Source organism: Solanum lycopersicum, chromosome 3 (genome assembly GCF_036512215.1).
Source record: "Solanum lycopersicum chromosome 3, SLM_r2.1".
NCBI classification, from domain to species: domain Eukaryota; kingdom Viridiplantae; phylum Streptophyta; class Magnoliopsida; order Solanales; family Solanaceae; genus Solanum; species Solanum lycopersicum.
The window spans coordinates 62,011,973-62,027,393 of NC_090802.1; the positions used below are offsets into that span (position 1 = coordinate 62,011,973).

The 15,421-nt window shown below is 33.7% G+C and overlaps 3 protein-coding genes across 4 annotated transcripts; all 3 read left to right on the forward strand.

Moving 5' to 3' along the window:
• Nucleotides 1–1,099: 1,099 nt before the first annotated feature.
• Nucleotides 1,100–3,000, forward strand: LOC101264713 (zinc finger protein ZAT1-like). Its single transcript, XM_004236441.4, has one exon. The coding sequence runs from the start codon at nt 1,305–1,307 to the stop codon at nt 2,640–2,642; it is 1,338 nt and encodes a 445-aa protein (XP_004236489.1). The 5' UTR covers nt 1,100–1,304; the 3' UTR covers nt 2,643–3,000.
• A 2,181-nt stretch (nt 3,001–5,181) lies between these two features.
• Nucleotides 5,182–6,543, forward strand: LOC101246814 (uncharacterized). Its single transcript, XM_004235977.5, has one exon. The coding sequence runs from the start codon at nt 5,497–5,499 to the stop codon at nt 6,274–6,276; it is 780 nt and encodes a 259-aa protein (XP_004236025.1). The 5' UTR covers nt 5,182–5,496; the 3' UTR covers nt 6,277–6,543.
• A 3,066-nt stretch (nt 6,544–9,609) lies between these two features.
• Nucleotides 9,610–14,513, forward strand: LOC101265526 (SNAP25 homologous protein SNAP33). 2 transcript variants are annotated; one of them, XM_069295330.1, is made up of 7 exons: nt 9,801–9,971; nt 10,643–10,677; nt 10,775–11,445; nt 11,874–11,967; nt 12,125–12,255; nt 13,980–14,077; nt 14,237–14,513. In XM_069295330.1, the coding sequence occupies exons 3-7, from the start codon at nt 10,837–10,839 to the stop codon at nt 14,334–14,336; spliced, it is 1,032 nt and encodes a 343-aa protein (XP_069151431.1). In that variant the 5' UTR covers nt 9,801–9,971; nt 10,643–10,677; nt 10,775–10,836; the 3' UTR covers nt 14,337–14,513. The 2 variants fall into 2 exon arrangements, with proteins under 2 accessions (XP_004236003.1, XP_069151431.1); XM_004235955.5 differs by lacking the exon at nt 10,643–10,677 and having other exon boundaries at nt 9,610–9,971.
• Nucleotides 14,514–15,421: the final 908 nt, after the last annotated feature.

Genomic DNA, 15,421 nt, shown 5'->3' on the forward strand with positions numbered 1-15,421 from the left:
TTTTTCACTTAGCCAGCTACATTTTCCTAGTTTTTTTTACTACTGTGCTCAAAAAGATATACGATTATTGATCTAATAATAATTTTTATATCAAAAAATCATCAAACTTTGTTTTATAACAGAAAAGAAAATCGCGCATATGCTTTTTGTGAGGTGTAGTGAACTTGCATCCTTTGTACTAAATTTTAGTCCTACTCAATCTAAATCTTTTTAGACTTTAGGGTTGGGACTCATAGACCTTCAAAACTATTATCAACTCTATTATATGTATCATTGACTTTTTAATTCGACGTAAAGTATTATTTAAAGAGTTACAATACCAATTATATATAATTACCGTCATACTAGAATTCGTGATTTGAAGTTTATAAGTTTCTATACTGACCTGATCAAATTTATATATAATAATAATTGAATTTGCAGTACCTAAATATCCAGAATCTAAAGAGAAGCTATTAAATCTCCCTCAATTCACAAATTGTTCTCTAGATCTACCACTGATTATCATCTAGGTGACTCATAACACAAAACCCTTTAATTTTAAACTCATATTATCCACATTCATACGACATTCATTTCTTTTTCGTTTTAACGAAAAATATCACATTTTTGTAATTGAAAATATATTATTATTTTTTTGCTTTTAATAAAATAGTTTATAGTCACACAAATAATTAAGGAATATCTCAATCATAAATTCTTTAAAAAAATTTAAATTTTGTGTCATGTTAAACTCGTTTGAATAAATTGGGAAAGTGTAGGTTGAAAAACAAAAGAAGTAATAGTACATAGTGTACAAGAATAACAGCCAAAGAGTGGAAGCTTCAGCTTAAAATTTACTGCAATATTTTAGCGTTGTGAGCTTCTTTAATAGCAAAGACAAAGGAAAGAATAGTTATTTGAGAGGAGTTGTATTATAATAATTATTTTATTTTTCTATCTAAGCTAAGCTAAGCTAAAAAAAGAAAAGGTCAGCTCATCACAATTTTTTCACAAACAAATAAATCTCAACCGTTGGATTTGAGTTGGCGTAGAATTGTCAGTTGAGTACACGTGCTGCTACTACTACTAGTACTATCTTTTCCTCTTTACCACTTCTTTTTATCTTTGCTTCCATGCATGGATTTCTCCTCCCATTTTCATAAACTATACTCTTTTCTTTAATTTCTCAAACAAATACTTTCAATTTTGATATTCTTTTTCATATTTTAGTAGGAGGTATAAAAGTTGGACTTTTGTTACTTCATTGTGTTTCTTGATTATAATTATCTGATTTGATTATTAAGATTTTTCGATTTGATTCAATGGGGTATGAAGATCATGAAGTACTAATGAAACACGTTTGCAAATTTTGCAATAAGAGTTTTCATTGTGGTAGATCTTTAGGAGGTCATATGAGGTCTCATATGGTTAATACAACAGATGGGGAGACATCAAGAAAGAAGCTTCCAGCTTATATCGTTAGCAATTCCACCACCAATAATAGCAATCGCGATGTTAATTTGGATATGGGAAATCAAGATATTAGTTATGTGCTTAGAAACAATCCGAAGAAGACTTCGAAATTTTCTCAAGATTTGGTGGATACTTTGCTTCCTAAAGTTTGTAAGGAATGTGGCAAAAGCTTTCAGTCTTGGAAAGCTTTATTTGGGCATATGAAGTGTCACTCGTCATCATCTTCAGTAGAAGAAGATTCTTGGAACAGTGTTAGTGAATCTGATACCGAAGCAGCAGCGGCGGCGGCGGCGGCAGCAGCAGCAGCAACAAATAAGAAGAAGAGATCATCTAGAAAAAGGTATAACATGGCCCCTGCTGCAACTTCCTCTTCTTTAACTGTTGCTGCTAATGGCTCCTCCCCTTGTGTATCTGAAATTGAGCACGAACAAGAAGAGATTGCTATGAGTTTGATTATGCTATCAAGAGATGTAAGCAATTGGGTTGGTAACAATCATGTCACTGATCAATGTTCTGATAACAACTCACAGTTTTTGACCAAATCAGAGCTGATCAAAAAAGTCAAAAATGGGAAAAAAACAGAACAAGGTGAGAGTTCTAAGTCTGTAACAAATGGTCAAAAAAGGAACAGAACAGAGGTTTTAGATGATGAGAAAAAGAAGAAGATGAAAATGGAGAATGAAAACAGAGTTGTTATCTCTGATCCAAAAATAAAATTTGAGTGTACTACTTGTAACAAGAGCTTCCACTCTTATCAAGCACTTGGTGGTCACAGAGCAAGCCACAAAAATTCTAAAGGTGATCAAACTTGTGCTGCCACTCATATCGATCTTGCTAAACAAATCAAAACCGGCGATAACGAGACTGAATTTGGGCAAAATTGTGGATCCAAGAAGCAACTAAAGATGCATGAGTGTCCAATTTGTTACAAGATTTTCCCATCAGGACAAGCATTAGGTGGTCATAAAAGATCCCATTTGATTGCCGAGGCCAAAAAAAATAACCACAATCAAACTGTTGAAGTAGAAAAACCAACACCAGAAATCAAAAACTTCTTGGATCTAAATTTGCCTGCTCCTGTTGAAGAAGAAGATAGTACTCATGAACAACAGCATATTGAGTTTCAGCAATGGTGGATTGACAGTACACACAAACATGAGCAACTATTGGGCCTTCTTTCTAACTAATCATTGGGGGAATTTCATCAAAGTGTACAGATTCATTGATTCTTTACATTTGGACAATAACTACGTCTCAGTGCCCTAACAAGTTGGGATCGGCTATATGAATCTTCACTGTTTCATTTAAGCTTAAATCCAGAGTTAGTAAGTTTTACGCCGAACTATCAACCTATATTAAGTACCTCTTATTTTCTTTTTTTTTTTAGTTGAATTTCTTTTACAAATTTTAGTTAGGGAATGGTAATTCAATGTGTACAAGATGTAACCTTTTTTTTTTTTTTTCCTATTTTGCATTCTTTTGTTGAATACATTTTAGCTTCATCTTGAGCTAAACATGAAAGAGTAAATTTTTGTTCTAGTGTAATAATTTTATCTTGGGATTGAAGGGAAAATGAGTGAATATGGGACTATATAGTATGAAAAATAAAATAAAATAAAAAGTTATAGTCCATTACAAGTGAGCTTAAATTAAAGTTGTTTGTTTAATTTAGTGACCTACCAAATAACATGACAAGTTGACAACTCATCTTATTAGTCTCACAATATGCTAGTGCTTTTCAATAATCTTTTAATGCTACACACAAACAGTTATCACGCAACTGAAAAAGGAAGACTTAAGTAGATTTGGACCACCTCTATAATTCAAAAAGAATATTTTTTTTATATATTTATCTTTACAGTTCTTACACTCCACAATATTATTCTATATTTTTTGTTTATTTACCTAGTCCACTTTAATTAGAACACCTAATTAGACGTGCATTTTGTTCAACATTCCTTAGTTGACAAGGTTTTACGTGTTTGGAGACGTAGTATGATCGAGCTGTTAAAAGACATAATTAAGTAATTTAAAATGTAATTTTTATTTTATATTTTTGAATAAAATTTTCGCACATTTTAACGTTTGGAAATCTAGATGAAGTGTACTGGTGGGTAACAGAGCGTGACAAAAAAATTAATGTTCGAAAAAGTCGTAATTGAAGTCGCTAATTATTACGTGTAAATATATTTGTTTGGCTGTTGCTTTGATTGATTTTCCTATTCTTTGGAATTAGCACTTGGCACTTTGATATAGAACTTTATATGATGATTAAAAAAGAAATTTTTTCATTTGGATTCAAGATTATTAGTAAAGGAGTCGAAAATAAATTAATAATAGCATGTACGGTTTGAAATTAGAACTTTGAGATAAATTTTAAATTACTAAATCAACTTCTAATTTTATGCTTAAAGGATTAAAATCTCTCTCTATATATATTCTATTGAGGGGGTTCAAACAGTACGAAATCACATTGAGAAATATCGATCACATACCTTTGTTGAGAAAATAACCTCTTGGAAGACTATTATTTGAAACATAATCGAAAATTATAAAATATTTCGTATTTAGCTATTTGAGAATTAATTTTAAATCTTTGAAATTGAAGTAAATTGAAATTATGACGATCAAATTTCAAACTTTAGACATATTGGGTTGAAGTCAAATTCAACTTCTAATTTAATTTAATTTTGATTTGAATGAAGTACTTCAAAGGCTTAAATTTAAAGTTAAACTTGGGAAAATTTAAATTTCAAAATCTAATTTCATATCTGAATATCTAAAGTTCACATTAACATATATCTATAGCTTAATATGGTAATCACAACATTTACATCTCATATAAATCAAAGTAATATAATATACTGATTAGTTTTAATTATTTTCCAAATTTAGTTTTGAGCGAAGCAACACAAATACAAAATTTATCAAATTTGCCTACAAGTTAAATACTTTAGAAGAACTAGATAAAACATAAATAGACATGAAAAACTACTAAATGTACATATACATTATATATAATTAGTATATATTTTGTATATTTCAGCATATCATCTTAACCTTACGAGTTATGAGCTATCAAACTACTTTATTTCACGTCGAAGATGAGAACGGAAAACTACTAATAGATAAATAAGGACCCTTGTTCTCTTCGAACTGAAAAATACCAATAGATAAATAAGAAAACCTGTTATGTTGTTGTTATAGGCTTTACATAATTGATCAGATTAGATCGATATCCCTTCTCATTAGACCCACCATAGTATGAACTTTCAGTAAACGGAATCATTAAATATATATATATATATATATATATATATATATATATATATATATATATATATATATATATATATATAATATATATATATAGTTAGTGTGTATATTTTGTATATTTTATCATATCGTCTGAACCTAAGAGCTATCAAACTACTTTATTTTACATCGAAGATGAGAACTGAAAACTACTGATAGATAAATAAAGAGCCCTATTCTCTTCGAACTGAAAAATACTAATAGTTAAATAAGGAGCTCTGTTCTGTTGATGCTATAGGCTTTACACAATTAATTGGATTAGATCGATATCCCCTCTCATTAAATCCACCTGTTTGAACTTTCAGTAAACGCATTCATTAAATATACATATATATTATATATGGTTAGTGTATATGTTTTGTATATTTTATCATACCGTTTGAACCTTACGAGCTATTAGACTTTTTTATTTCACGTCGAAGATGAGAATCAAAAACTATTAAATAGATAAATAAGGAATCCTGTTCTCTTCGAAGTGAAAACTATTCCATACATAAATAAGGAGCCCTATTCTATTGATATTTTAGGCTTTACACAGATAATCAGATTAGATCGATATCCCTTTTCATTAGACCCATCGAAGCGTGAACTCTGTGTAAACTGGACTCCAACTTGGGTCACAGAAGAGAAGCAACAGTTCGGCCCATACGAAAAATGCAAAATACAAACATAACTTGAGCAAAGCTGCCATTGACTCCGATCTTCTCTTTCTCTGCTTCTGCAGCTATGGCGTCTACAGTGACTCGCAGATTTACAAACAAACTTCTTAGAAATCCTTCATTTCTCAGAGATTCCCAAATAAACCCAAAACTCTCAACCCCCTTCAATTCGTATGTCAAATCAGCTCCTTTTAGCCAGAGTCAAAATCATCCACCATTTATTGGGATGATACAAAAGCAATTTCATTCTTCTCAGTATACGGAGAATCTCAGATTTCAAGTTCGTGGATTAGCGTTGACGAATTGCCAAAACCCTTTAAAGATGAACCCCAGATACTTTTCATCTGAGGGTAGTGGAAACCCTAAAAGCCCTAGCGAGCATCCGAGTGAAAACCCTGAATTTAAGCACCAGGAGATCACAGGACCAACTGTAGAACGTGACGTCACGCCACTTGCGAATGAGACCCGTGAAGTGCTTGAGAAAATGCTTAAGACAATGTATAATTTGAGTAAAGCATTTGCTGTACTTGGGCTTGTTCATCTTGGTTTAGGAGCTTGGCTTACTTACAAGACTCAGTCTTCCCCAATTCCTGAGATTTCGATACAGAGTTTCTTGGCTTTTGGGTTGCCATTTTCCTTGGCATTCATGTTGAGAAGAGCGCTGAAGCCGATTTACTTCTTTAAGAAAATGGAAGAACAATCTAGGTTGCAGATTTTGACTCTTACTCTACAGGCTGCTAAGCAATTGAACTTGTTGTTTGTTCGTGCTCAAGGTGTTACTTACTCTTGTGTTGCTGTTACATCCCTTGGATTGATCCTTGTTGTATTCTCTAGATTGAGTAATTGATATGAAGATGAATAAGAGTTGCCAATTTTGAATGTTCTAATCTTTTGATTTGAAACACTCGATTTAAGTAGTTGCAATAAGTGTTTGATGTTGAATTTATAAGCTAAATACTGATCAAGATCAGATTTTATGGGGAAGTTTTAGCGAATAATGTTGAGTACAAAGAAAATCTATCATACCTTTTGTTTTTGCTTTGTCACTGTTCCATTGATGGAGATATTTGGTGCACTTCTGATCTATTTGAAACAGAGCTTTGTTGATTGGGAAGTTTTTTCCGTTGCCCTGTGATTTTAGTAGTTGCAAAGAAGTGTTTGATTGTGATTTTGTAAGCTGAATACTGATCAAGATTAGATTTTGACAGCTTTAGCAATGACATGATTACGAAGAAACTCTTGTCATACCTTTGTTTTTGCTGTATCATGCTTCTATTGACAGGGATATTTGATCTTTACAATATTGGCTGTTCTAAAATCACCAGAACTCGATGTACATGGAGAAATTTGCAGGTCAAAGTAAAGAACTGTGAGTTCTCGTGAAGTAACTTAAGCTATATTTGTATGTCAACATACATGACACAGCATTTTCATCTTGCATGCATTGAACAATTATCTTTGCATTTGTGGCTTGCTATGTTCCTGACGAATGTAGTTCCTATGGAGATTGAGTTATCAGGATTGAGAAAGAACAGAGAAATCATTCGTTGATGGACAACTTGGTACATTCAGCACCAAGCTCAGACATGTCTGCGGAGTGTAGATAGTGATATAAACGTGTTCATTTCAACATAGATAGCTGGAAATGTCAAAAAGCGTAAAGCAAATACTTTGAGCTATGATTATCCTTGAACCTCTCTAGTTGTGCTAGTGCCTTTTTCGCTTAGGATCTTTTGTGCCATTCATGTGTTTGGTTTGATTGTGTAACCAAACTCTCAAGAAGGTATGGCCTAAGCCCTACTTCTTCAAATGTAATTTCTTTCTCAACGACAATATACATTGTGTTCATTTCAAGCATGTATTATGGTGGAGAGTGTGTTTTCAAGTTGTTTGTCCAAGTCTACTCTTATTTCTTTTAGAGGAGTTTGATAAATGCTATTGAACTTCGATTTCAATATACAGTATTTAACTGTGCTGTATTATGCTGCAATTTAGTGATAGCTATACCATCATGCTAAATTCTATTAGTAAATATTGAAAAAAAAATCTCCATCTCGCAAGGCAGGTATAAGATTTGTGTACCCCACTTGGTGGCATTACATGGGTAAGTTGCTGTAAATTTAAAATATTCTACGTTATTCCGATACCTAAATGTCTAAATCCAATGTATGTAAACATATTGCAAGTCTTGATACGTATTAAAGATTATCCAAGAAGTGCTCGTATCAAGATTGGACAGAGTAGTTATGTGATGCAGCCTCTGATGTGATATCAAATTGTTTATTCTTTCTTTGTCATCAAATGAAAGTTGTTTGAATCTTATTTTTGTTGGAACTATTTTTTCTAGCATGTGAAGTGCACTGTTCGTGCATTGTATATTAGTGAGAAAAGAAATGTTATATCATAGTATATATCTAGTAATTTAGAGATGATAAACTTAGTAGCTAAGAATTAGGGATTCGTGATCTGTTAGCTTGTTTTCTGGAAAGTAGTTGGAAATTAGTCAAAAGGTTTTAGTATTTCCACCTTGTTATCGGTACATATGCTGGTGGGAAATAACAAGTTAAATATGTGAATACAAAGAGATAACATTCTTTTGGGGACATAAAAGATTAGATATTGAGCAAGTGAATCGATAAATCACACACTTGAAGACAAGAACAAATGCATGACGAATCTTTAGAAAAATATACAAAATATACAAAGTATTAAAAAAAAATGGAGTATAAAGCCGACGATAAACGTGAAGAAAGACACCAAATTTCTTGTGCCCTCTAGGAATATGCTGTTCAATTGAATTTTTCTATTCATCCTACCATTTAATAACTCATAGTATAACCTTTGCAGGCAAAGTGAGCAAACATATCATATCATGTCGATAGTTCAATCTTACTTTGACTATCTTACATGAAGCTAAATTATGTTTTTTTAGTATTCTCGTTGAAACACACGGGCATACTCCTGGCTTATGGGGACATTGATTCAAAGCTCGAGTACGGTTTGTGTGTTGTTTTTTTCCTTCGTGATGGAACTTATTTTCTTTTTCGAGATAAAAGGGTAACTTAACTTAAACTGATTCTTAAAAGCTCGGATTACTTTTAATTTCAATTTCAAAATTTATGGCTAAACGGAAGTTGGATGCAACAGTTCTACTGCATCAATGTACTAGTAATAAGTTCAGCAAAATTTTCATTGTATATATACAAAAAAGAATTTGTTTGTTTACCTTATTTACAGGAGATTCAATTGGAAGCACTCACTAGCCATTAATCTGAAATTGAGTCATGGAGCGAGATTTCGTCGATACCGTATTACACGTGACAAGTTAGTATTAACAGTCGTCCGGCACAAAGGGCACGTCTCGTTATCTTCTAACCAAGGACGAACACAACCAACATGAAATCCATGGCAACAAGGATGAAGAATCGCACAAATTTCTCCTATTTTAATCTCCGCAATACAAATCGAACAATCACTGTTTTTCACTGATTCATCGCAAATACGAATCGCTACTTCACCAGTCCCATTTTCCGGCGGACATGTGGTGGTTCCGTCGGCGGGATTATTCGATTCTTCGGCACAGCAAACGAATTTTTTCTTCAATATGATGATAAATGGAACAAGTAAAATGGCAAAAGTGATGAGGAAGATATAACTTCCGTTGATATTTGGCATCGATTTTGAAGAGTATGGAAGAAGACAAATCATCAATTGATCATTTACTGAATTTATTTAGACTTTTTTTTTTTAATTTCTTAATAAATTATTATGAAAAAAATGATAAATAATTAATTAATTTTTGTTGACGTGGAGTGGGTCAGGTGACTCTAGTCTGACGTAATATGGAGAAGAAACGGTCCAATTTGCCAATTTGGCTAAATTCGAAAGTCGGTCCTATACCATTTCTTTATATTTATTTAAAAATATAATAAGAAAAATATTAAAAGACATAATTTTCACTGTAAAATCATTTACTTTGAAAATCAATGCAAACATAATTAGAAAAGTATTTAAAGACATAATTTTCACTATTACTTTTTGTGGAATCATATACTTTGAAAATGTAATTTATCTCATTAAAAAAAAACTTCAAACATTCATCTTGAATTTAATCAATCAATTATTTTGAAAAAAAGAAAAATTTATAAAAAGTTCACGTACAGATAGACAGACGAGTTCTGTCCCATTTGTAGTTGTCGTCGTGTTGCGTTTTCAAAATTTAATTTAATTAATTATAATTAACTTAAATTATATTAATTTAATATTTTCTTAGAAAAAATATATATTTAAGAAGAAATCAATGTAATAATAATTTAATAAAAAAATTAGTATATTATACTATTAAATAAAAAGGAAACACAAAAGTGAACAGAATGATTAAAGTTTTTAAATGTGTTCTCACTATCAAATTTAATAGGCTCCTCTCTTTCTCTCTCTGCCCCCTCTCTCTTTCTAGATTTTCTCAGTGGATTGGTTCTCTGAGAGAGGGGCGTTAATCTCGGTGCTGCAAAATCCTAATCCATTGTGTTGCTTCATTTGCAGGTATTTATTCATCTGGGTATCTTCAAATCGCTAAGCTTATTGTACTGATTTGCTTCTGTTACTTTGTTTCTTGTTGCTATGGTTTATATCTGAAGTTTCTTTTCCGAAATCAATACTTGCGGTTATCTTTTCTACTCTTAAAGTGAAACAATCTGCACTTATCCTATTGTTTGTCTTGCTTGATTTCTGGAGGGTTTTGAGAATTTAGCAGGAAGGAATACGGTAGATTAATTGGGATTTTTCATTTGATTTGTCGAAAAAAGATGAACAGTAAAGATCATTGTTGTAGGACGGTTTTTGATGATACAATCTGCACTTTTCTATTGTTTTAGTCTTGCTTGATTTCTGGGTTTTTGAGAAGGAATACGGCAGATGAATTGGGAATTTTCTTGACCCTTCATTTGATTTCGCGAAAAAGAAAAAAGGGATGAACAATGTAGAAGTTGAGAACAGGACATAATATTCTTAAATGTTCAGATCGTTGTTGTAGGATGGTTTTTGGTGGGTGTCTTGGATCCCCTTTCTGCAAGCCCTCGCGAGAATCCTGTATTGTTCTTGTTCATTACTAACTACTGGTTTGTGTGCTTAAATCTTGGAATTTAAGTCTTAAATGTTCTTGTCATCAATTCTGAGCATTTTTTGTACGTGGTTTTTAATTTTTTTTTTTGTAGATTCCACCAACTTTGGCTTTCAATGCTTGTCAGCAGTATGGTCGAGTGAATTTTCTTGTTATGACTGATTCTTGATAACTAATTTGAACTGTTGTAAGACTGTTAATAGCTTTGTGTTGCTTCTTTCTCCAGGTACATTCCCTAATTAGTTGAATATTTCCTACCAAAGCAAGGTTACCTTTTAATTTTTGAAAATGTTCGGGCTTAAGAAGTCGCCCTTGCATAGGAATGCTAGGAATCACTCTGTGAATCCTGGATCCGGTGGTTATTCAAGTTCAAATCCTTTTGATTCTGACAATGAATCAGACAACAAGGAAACTATAAAACCTGCTCGGACGCCCTTGCATAGGAATGCTAGGAATCACTCTGTGAATCCTGGATTCGGTGGTTATCCAAGTTCAAATCCTTTTGATTCTGACAACAAAGAAACTATAAAACCTGTTCGGAGAACTTCGTCAGAGCCTTCTCCAGTTACCCCACATTTGAGTACAAACACTTTTGATGATGATGATGATATTAAACAGACTCATTCATCTGCTTACTCCGTGACTTCAACAGAAAGAAATAAATACAAAAATGAGTTCAGGGACTCTGGAGGATTTGAGAACCAAACTGTACAGGAGTTGGAAAACTATGCAGTACACAAGGCTGAAGAGACAACGAAATCTGTTAACAATTGCCTGAGGATTGCAGAAGACATCAGACAAGATGCCACAAAAACTGTAATCACATTACATCAGCAGGGTGAACAAATTACAAGAACCCACTTAACTGCAGCTGACATTGATCATGACCTTAGCAGAGTATGGTTTTTAAGTCTATTACATTTTCTAGTTTGCAAAAGAAGAACTTGTTGTGGATTAGCATTACCAGTTATATCATCATGGACTATTAATACCCATCTGTTCTTGTTTCTGCAAATTTTCATTCTTCAGTCATTTAATCGAATGGTTCATAGTATTGTTGGAATTTATGCTGAATGGTAGGTTATTTCCTTGTTCATTTGGAGATGAAACTTTATAGTTTTTAGCAGGCAATGTAGATTTTGTTTTAAGTTTGCATTCACTAGTCTGCTTCAAGACGTTCCACCTCCTTAATCTACATTTGCCTCATATATCATAACTACAAAATTGTTTGTTACCATTTCTTGATCTGGAAGATTTTATTTCTGATATTTCCTTTTGCTATTGTACTTATCATCTGGAAACTAAAGCTTCAAATTTAATTACAGAGTGAAAAACTTTTGGGTACTCTTGGAGGCTTCTTTTCTAAGAGTTGGAAGCCTAAGAAGACACGCTCAATTACAGGGCCAGTAATTACTAGAGGTAACTAAATAGATTTTGTTCTTGTTCATTATATATGCTTTTGGTGTTTGTGAGCAGGGAAAGAAAAATCTAACAGGACATTAAGATAAGAAGGCATCAAAAGTATGGGGAGGTCGTGGCTGTTGAGGAAACTGCTGATTATCTGTTATTGTGGCAGATGATCCAGTTCAAAGAAGGGGTAACCACCTGGAGCAGAGAGAAAAGTTGGGGTTGAACTCTGCACCCAAGGAACGCTCAAGTTCACGAACACTACCTCAGGAACCTACTAATGCACTGCAGAAAGTTGAGGTACATACAATGTTACTTGAAAAAACTGAGACTGGTATTCAGAATTATGGTTTAGAGAATTGATACTGGCTTTAAGCTGTTGCATGATAGGAAGATATACTTTGGGACAAAATAGTGACTGGCATTAAGAACTGCTTTATATAATTGGTTCAGAGGTTGATACTGTCTCTAGGATGTTACATGATAGGAAGATAAACTTGCTCTCACTTATGCGTCCTAATTTAGAAAACAAGTTGATCGGGTCTATTGACTGACTCGTTTTGCTTATGAAGTAAGGTTAGCAAATCTCTGAAGCTCAGTCACCTCTCAATCCTGGAAATTCCTCCTGAATTTCAATCCCAAAAAGTCCTGACCCCTTGTGTCCCCTAACCTGTTGAACAATCTGTTTGCCAAAATGTGTCCCCCCCTAACCTGTTGAACAGTCCATTCCCTTTGGCAAACGACCCTAAACAAAATAGGGATTTAAGTTCCCCTTTATTTGAATGAGGACGGCAGATAAGTTTGATATTAACATATTTCATTGACAATTTGACTGTTAATTGTGCACTTTGAAAAGTCTAAATGTAAAAGCTTAGAATATGCGAAATACCCGACGATGGGGGTGGGGGTCAGAGAAAGCTACACCGCACCTCACATAACCAATTGAATCAACATTGTCTTTTGTTGCATGGCTGCTGATTTAGCAGCAGTTGGTTTGTTATAGGTTTAGGATTTGATTGGATTTGGAGACCATTTTCTATTTTCATAACAATGGGAAATTGGGGATGTCCTCATTCTAATTATTTTTGATGAGTCTGAATTTTTTGTTGAGTCGAAGGTTTATCAGGAACAGCCTCCTTACTCCACAAAGGTGAAGGGATTAGGTTTAGGATTTGGAGACCATTTCTATTTTCATATCTATGGGAAATTGGGAATGTCTTCATTCTAATTTTTTTTTATGAGTCTGAATTTTTTGTTGAGTCGGTATTGTCGGGAACAACCTCCCTACTCCACAAAGGTAGGGATTAGGTTTAGAATTTGACTGGATTTGGAGACCATTTTCTATTTTCATATCTTTGGGAAATTGGGAATGTCCTCATTCTAATTTTTTTTTTATGAGTCTGAATTTTTTATTGAGTCGAAGGTTTATCGGAAACAACTTCCCTACCCCACAAAGGTAGGGATTAGGTTTGCATACACCTCACCCTTTCCAAAGACCCCATTTGTGGGACAACACTAGGTAAATCTTTTATTTTTTCTTACCCTCCTTGAGATTACATCCTCGTTGCTCCCTTAGTGACTTGAACCCTCAATTTTAGGGTTGGAAGTGAGGGTGCTTACCCATCCAAGCAACTCCCTCTTGTCTATACTGGTTATGTTGTTGTTGAATTTGTTTCTAGTGACTTCATTCTTAGAGAACTTGTTTCTTGAGTTGAAAGTCCTGTTAATATTTCTTTTGGATACAAATTCTAGATTCTGAAGCAGAACAACATTTGATGATTTATAGAAACCCTACTGCTATCTAGCTTCAACTCTTAGCTAAATTATAAGGAATTAGAGGAAAAGGGAGTGTTACATTTGAAAGAGGACTTCATAGTTGAATGAAAGAGTGGGTCTGCTTTTCTCTGTGGTGTTGGGAAAGAGTGTTGTTCTATTCGTGTTTCCGTGTGGAATGTAAGAGTGGATCTGATTGGAGGGGTAGGGAAAGAAGCAAAGTGAGTTAATCAATTTTGAAATGTTGATAGGTTGAGCATGCGAAGCAAGATGACGCATTATCAGATCTCAGTAACCTGTTGGGAGAGCTCAAACATATGGCTATTGACATGGGGTCTGAAATCGAAAGGTTAGTGTTCAAGCTAGTGAAATTTTCTTTAAAAGGATCAATAAGAATCCTTGCTCTTTTCCCCTACTCCTTTCCTCTTCTTATTGTACTTTAATGTAGTGTGTTATTATTCCTCTAACCACTTCTAAGAATTTCTGCATATGTTGTTGGATATTGCAGGCAGAACAGATCCCTGGATCATTTTCAAGATGATGTAGATGAGCTCAACTTCCGAGTTAAAGGTGCTAACCAGCGTGGCCGCCGCTTACTTGGCAAATGACCTAGCATTTATCTCATGTATTAGCACTAGATGTTAACGTGCTCATTTTCTTCATAATACCAATTTTTTCATCTGTTATTTCTGATTTTTTTTTTAGTATACCTGGTGATCGGCTTGCAAATCAACAAATTGCTGAAATTTACTTGCTTTTTACTTTCTCAGTTATCCATTTTGAAATTCCATTTTGCTTTTTACTTTCTCAGTTAGTATTACCTTTTTTTTGGACCTGTTCTGGACAAGAGGAAGTTTAGAAACTATCAAAATCTTTGACGTTGCAACGTACTTAAGACATTAATACAATAAAAAGCGCTTGTTCCCACAATGAGGGGAGAAATGATGAACAATGCTCCCACGATGACAAACAGCGACATATCTGAACACAAATAGCAGAACTGGGAAGTACTCTTGTTGCTTTTCAAGATCAAATGCCATAAGATTCAAGCGATCCCGCATAGATCAGCTTTCGCGGTATCCATTTCATGCACATTTGAGATATAAAGCAACAAAAATACCAGTAACAGGCACAAGCTGGTAAGGAAAAAAAGAAATTTTCATAAAGAATGCCTTCATAAATTTTGTTTAGGCAGCAATAGCTCTAAAGCCATTGATATAAAGGTCTTTGCGTAATCATGGTTGAAATGATTATCCTCAGTAAAGTAACATACACATGAGAAGACTGCAACTCCAGTTAAGCATAAATTGGAAAGGTAAGATGGTTAGATCCCTTCACATCAGTTTTGAAAACAATAATAAGAAAAGACATTCGGATAAGAAGAGAACTAAGCAAAGGCAAAGGGATACAGAGTTGAGACTTCCCTTCGGCGGTTCCCTTGAGCAAAGGGAAACAGGAGACTGAAAGCTTGAGAGGGAGCATGGGAAAAAGGAAGTACACTCAGCAAAAAAAGGAGGAGAAGGGAAGCATATCTAATCCTAACTTTCTAGTCAGCATAATATCAATTTAGAAAGATAAGAGATATCATAACCTTCTGTGTGTTTTGGTTTCATTCCAAAAACTGTTGAAATTAGCTTTCCCCTTTCAATTGCTATTCCTCCAACATCTTTAATCCAAGTGAGGACTTACATAT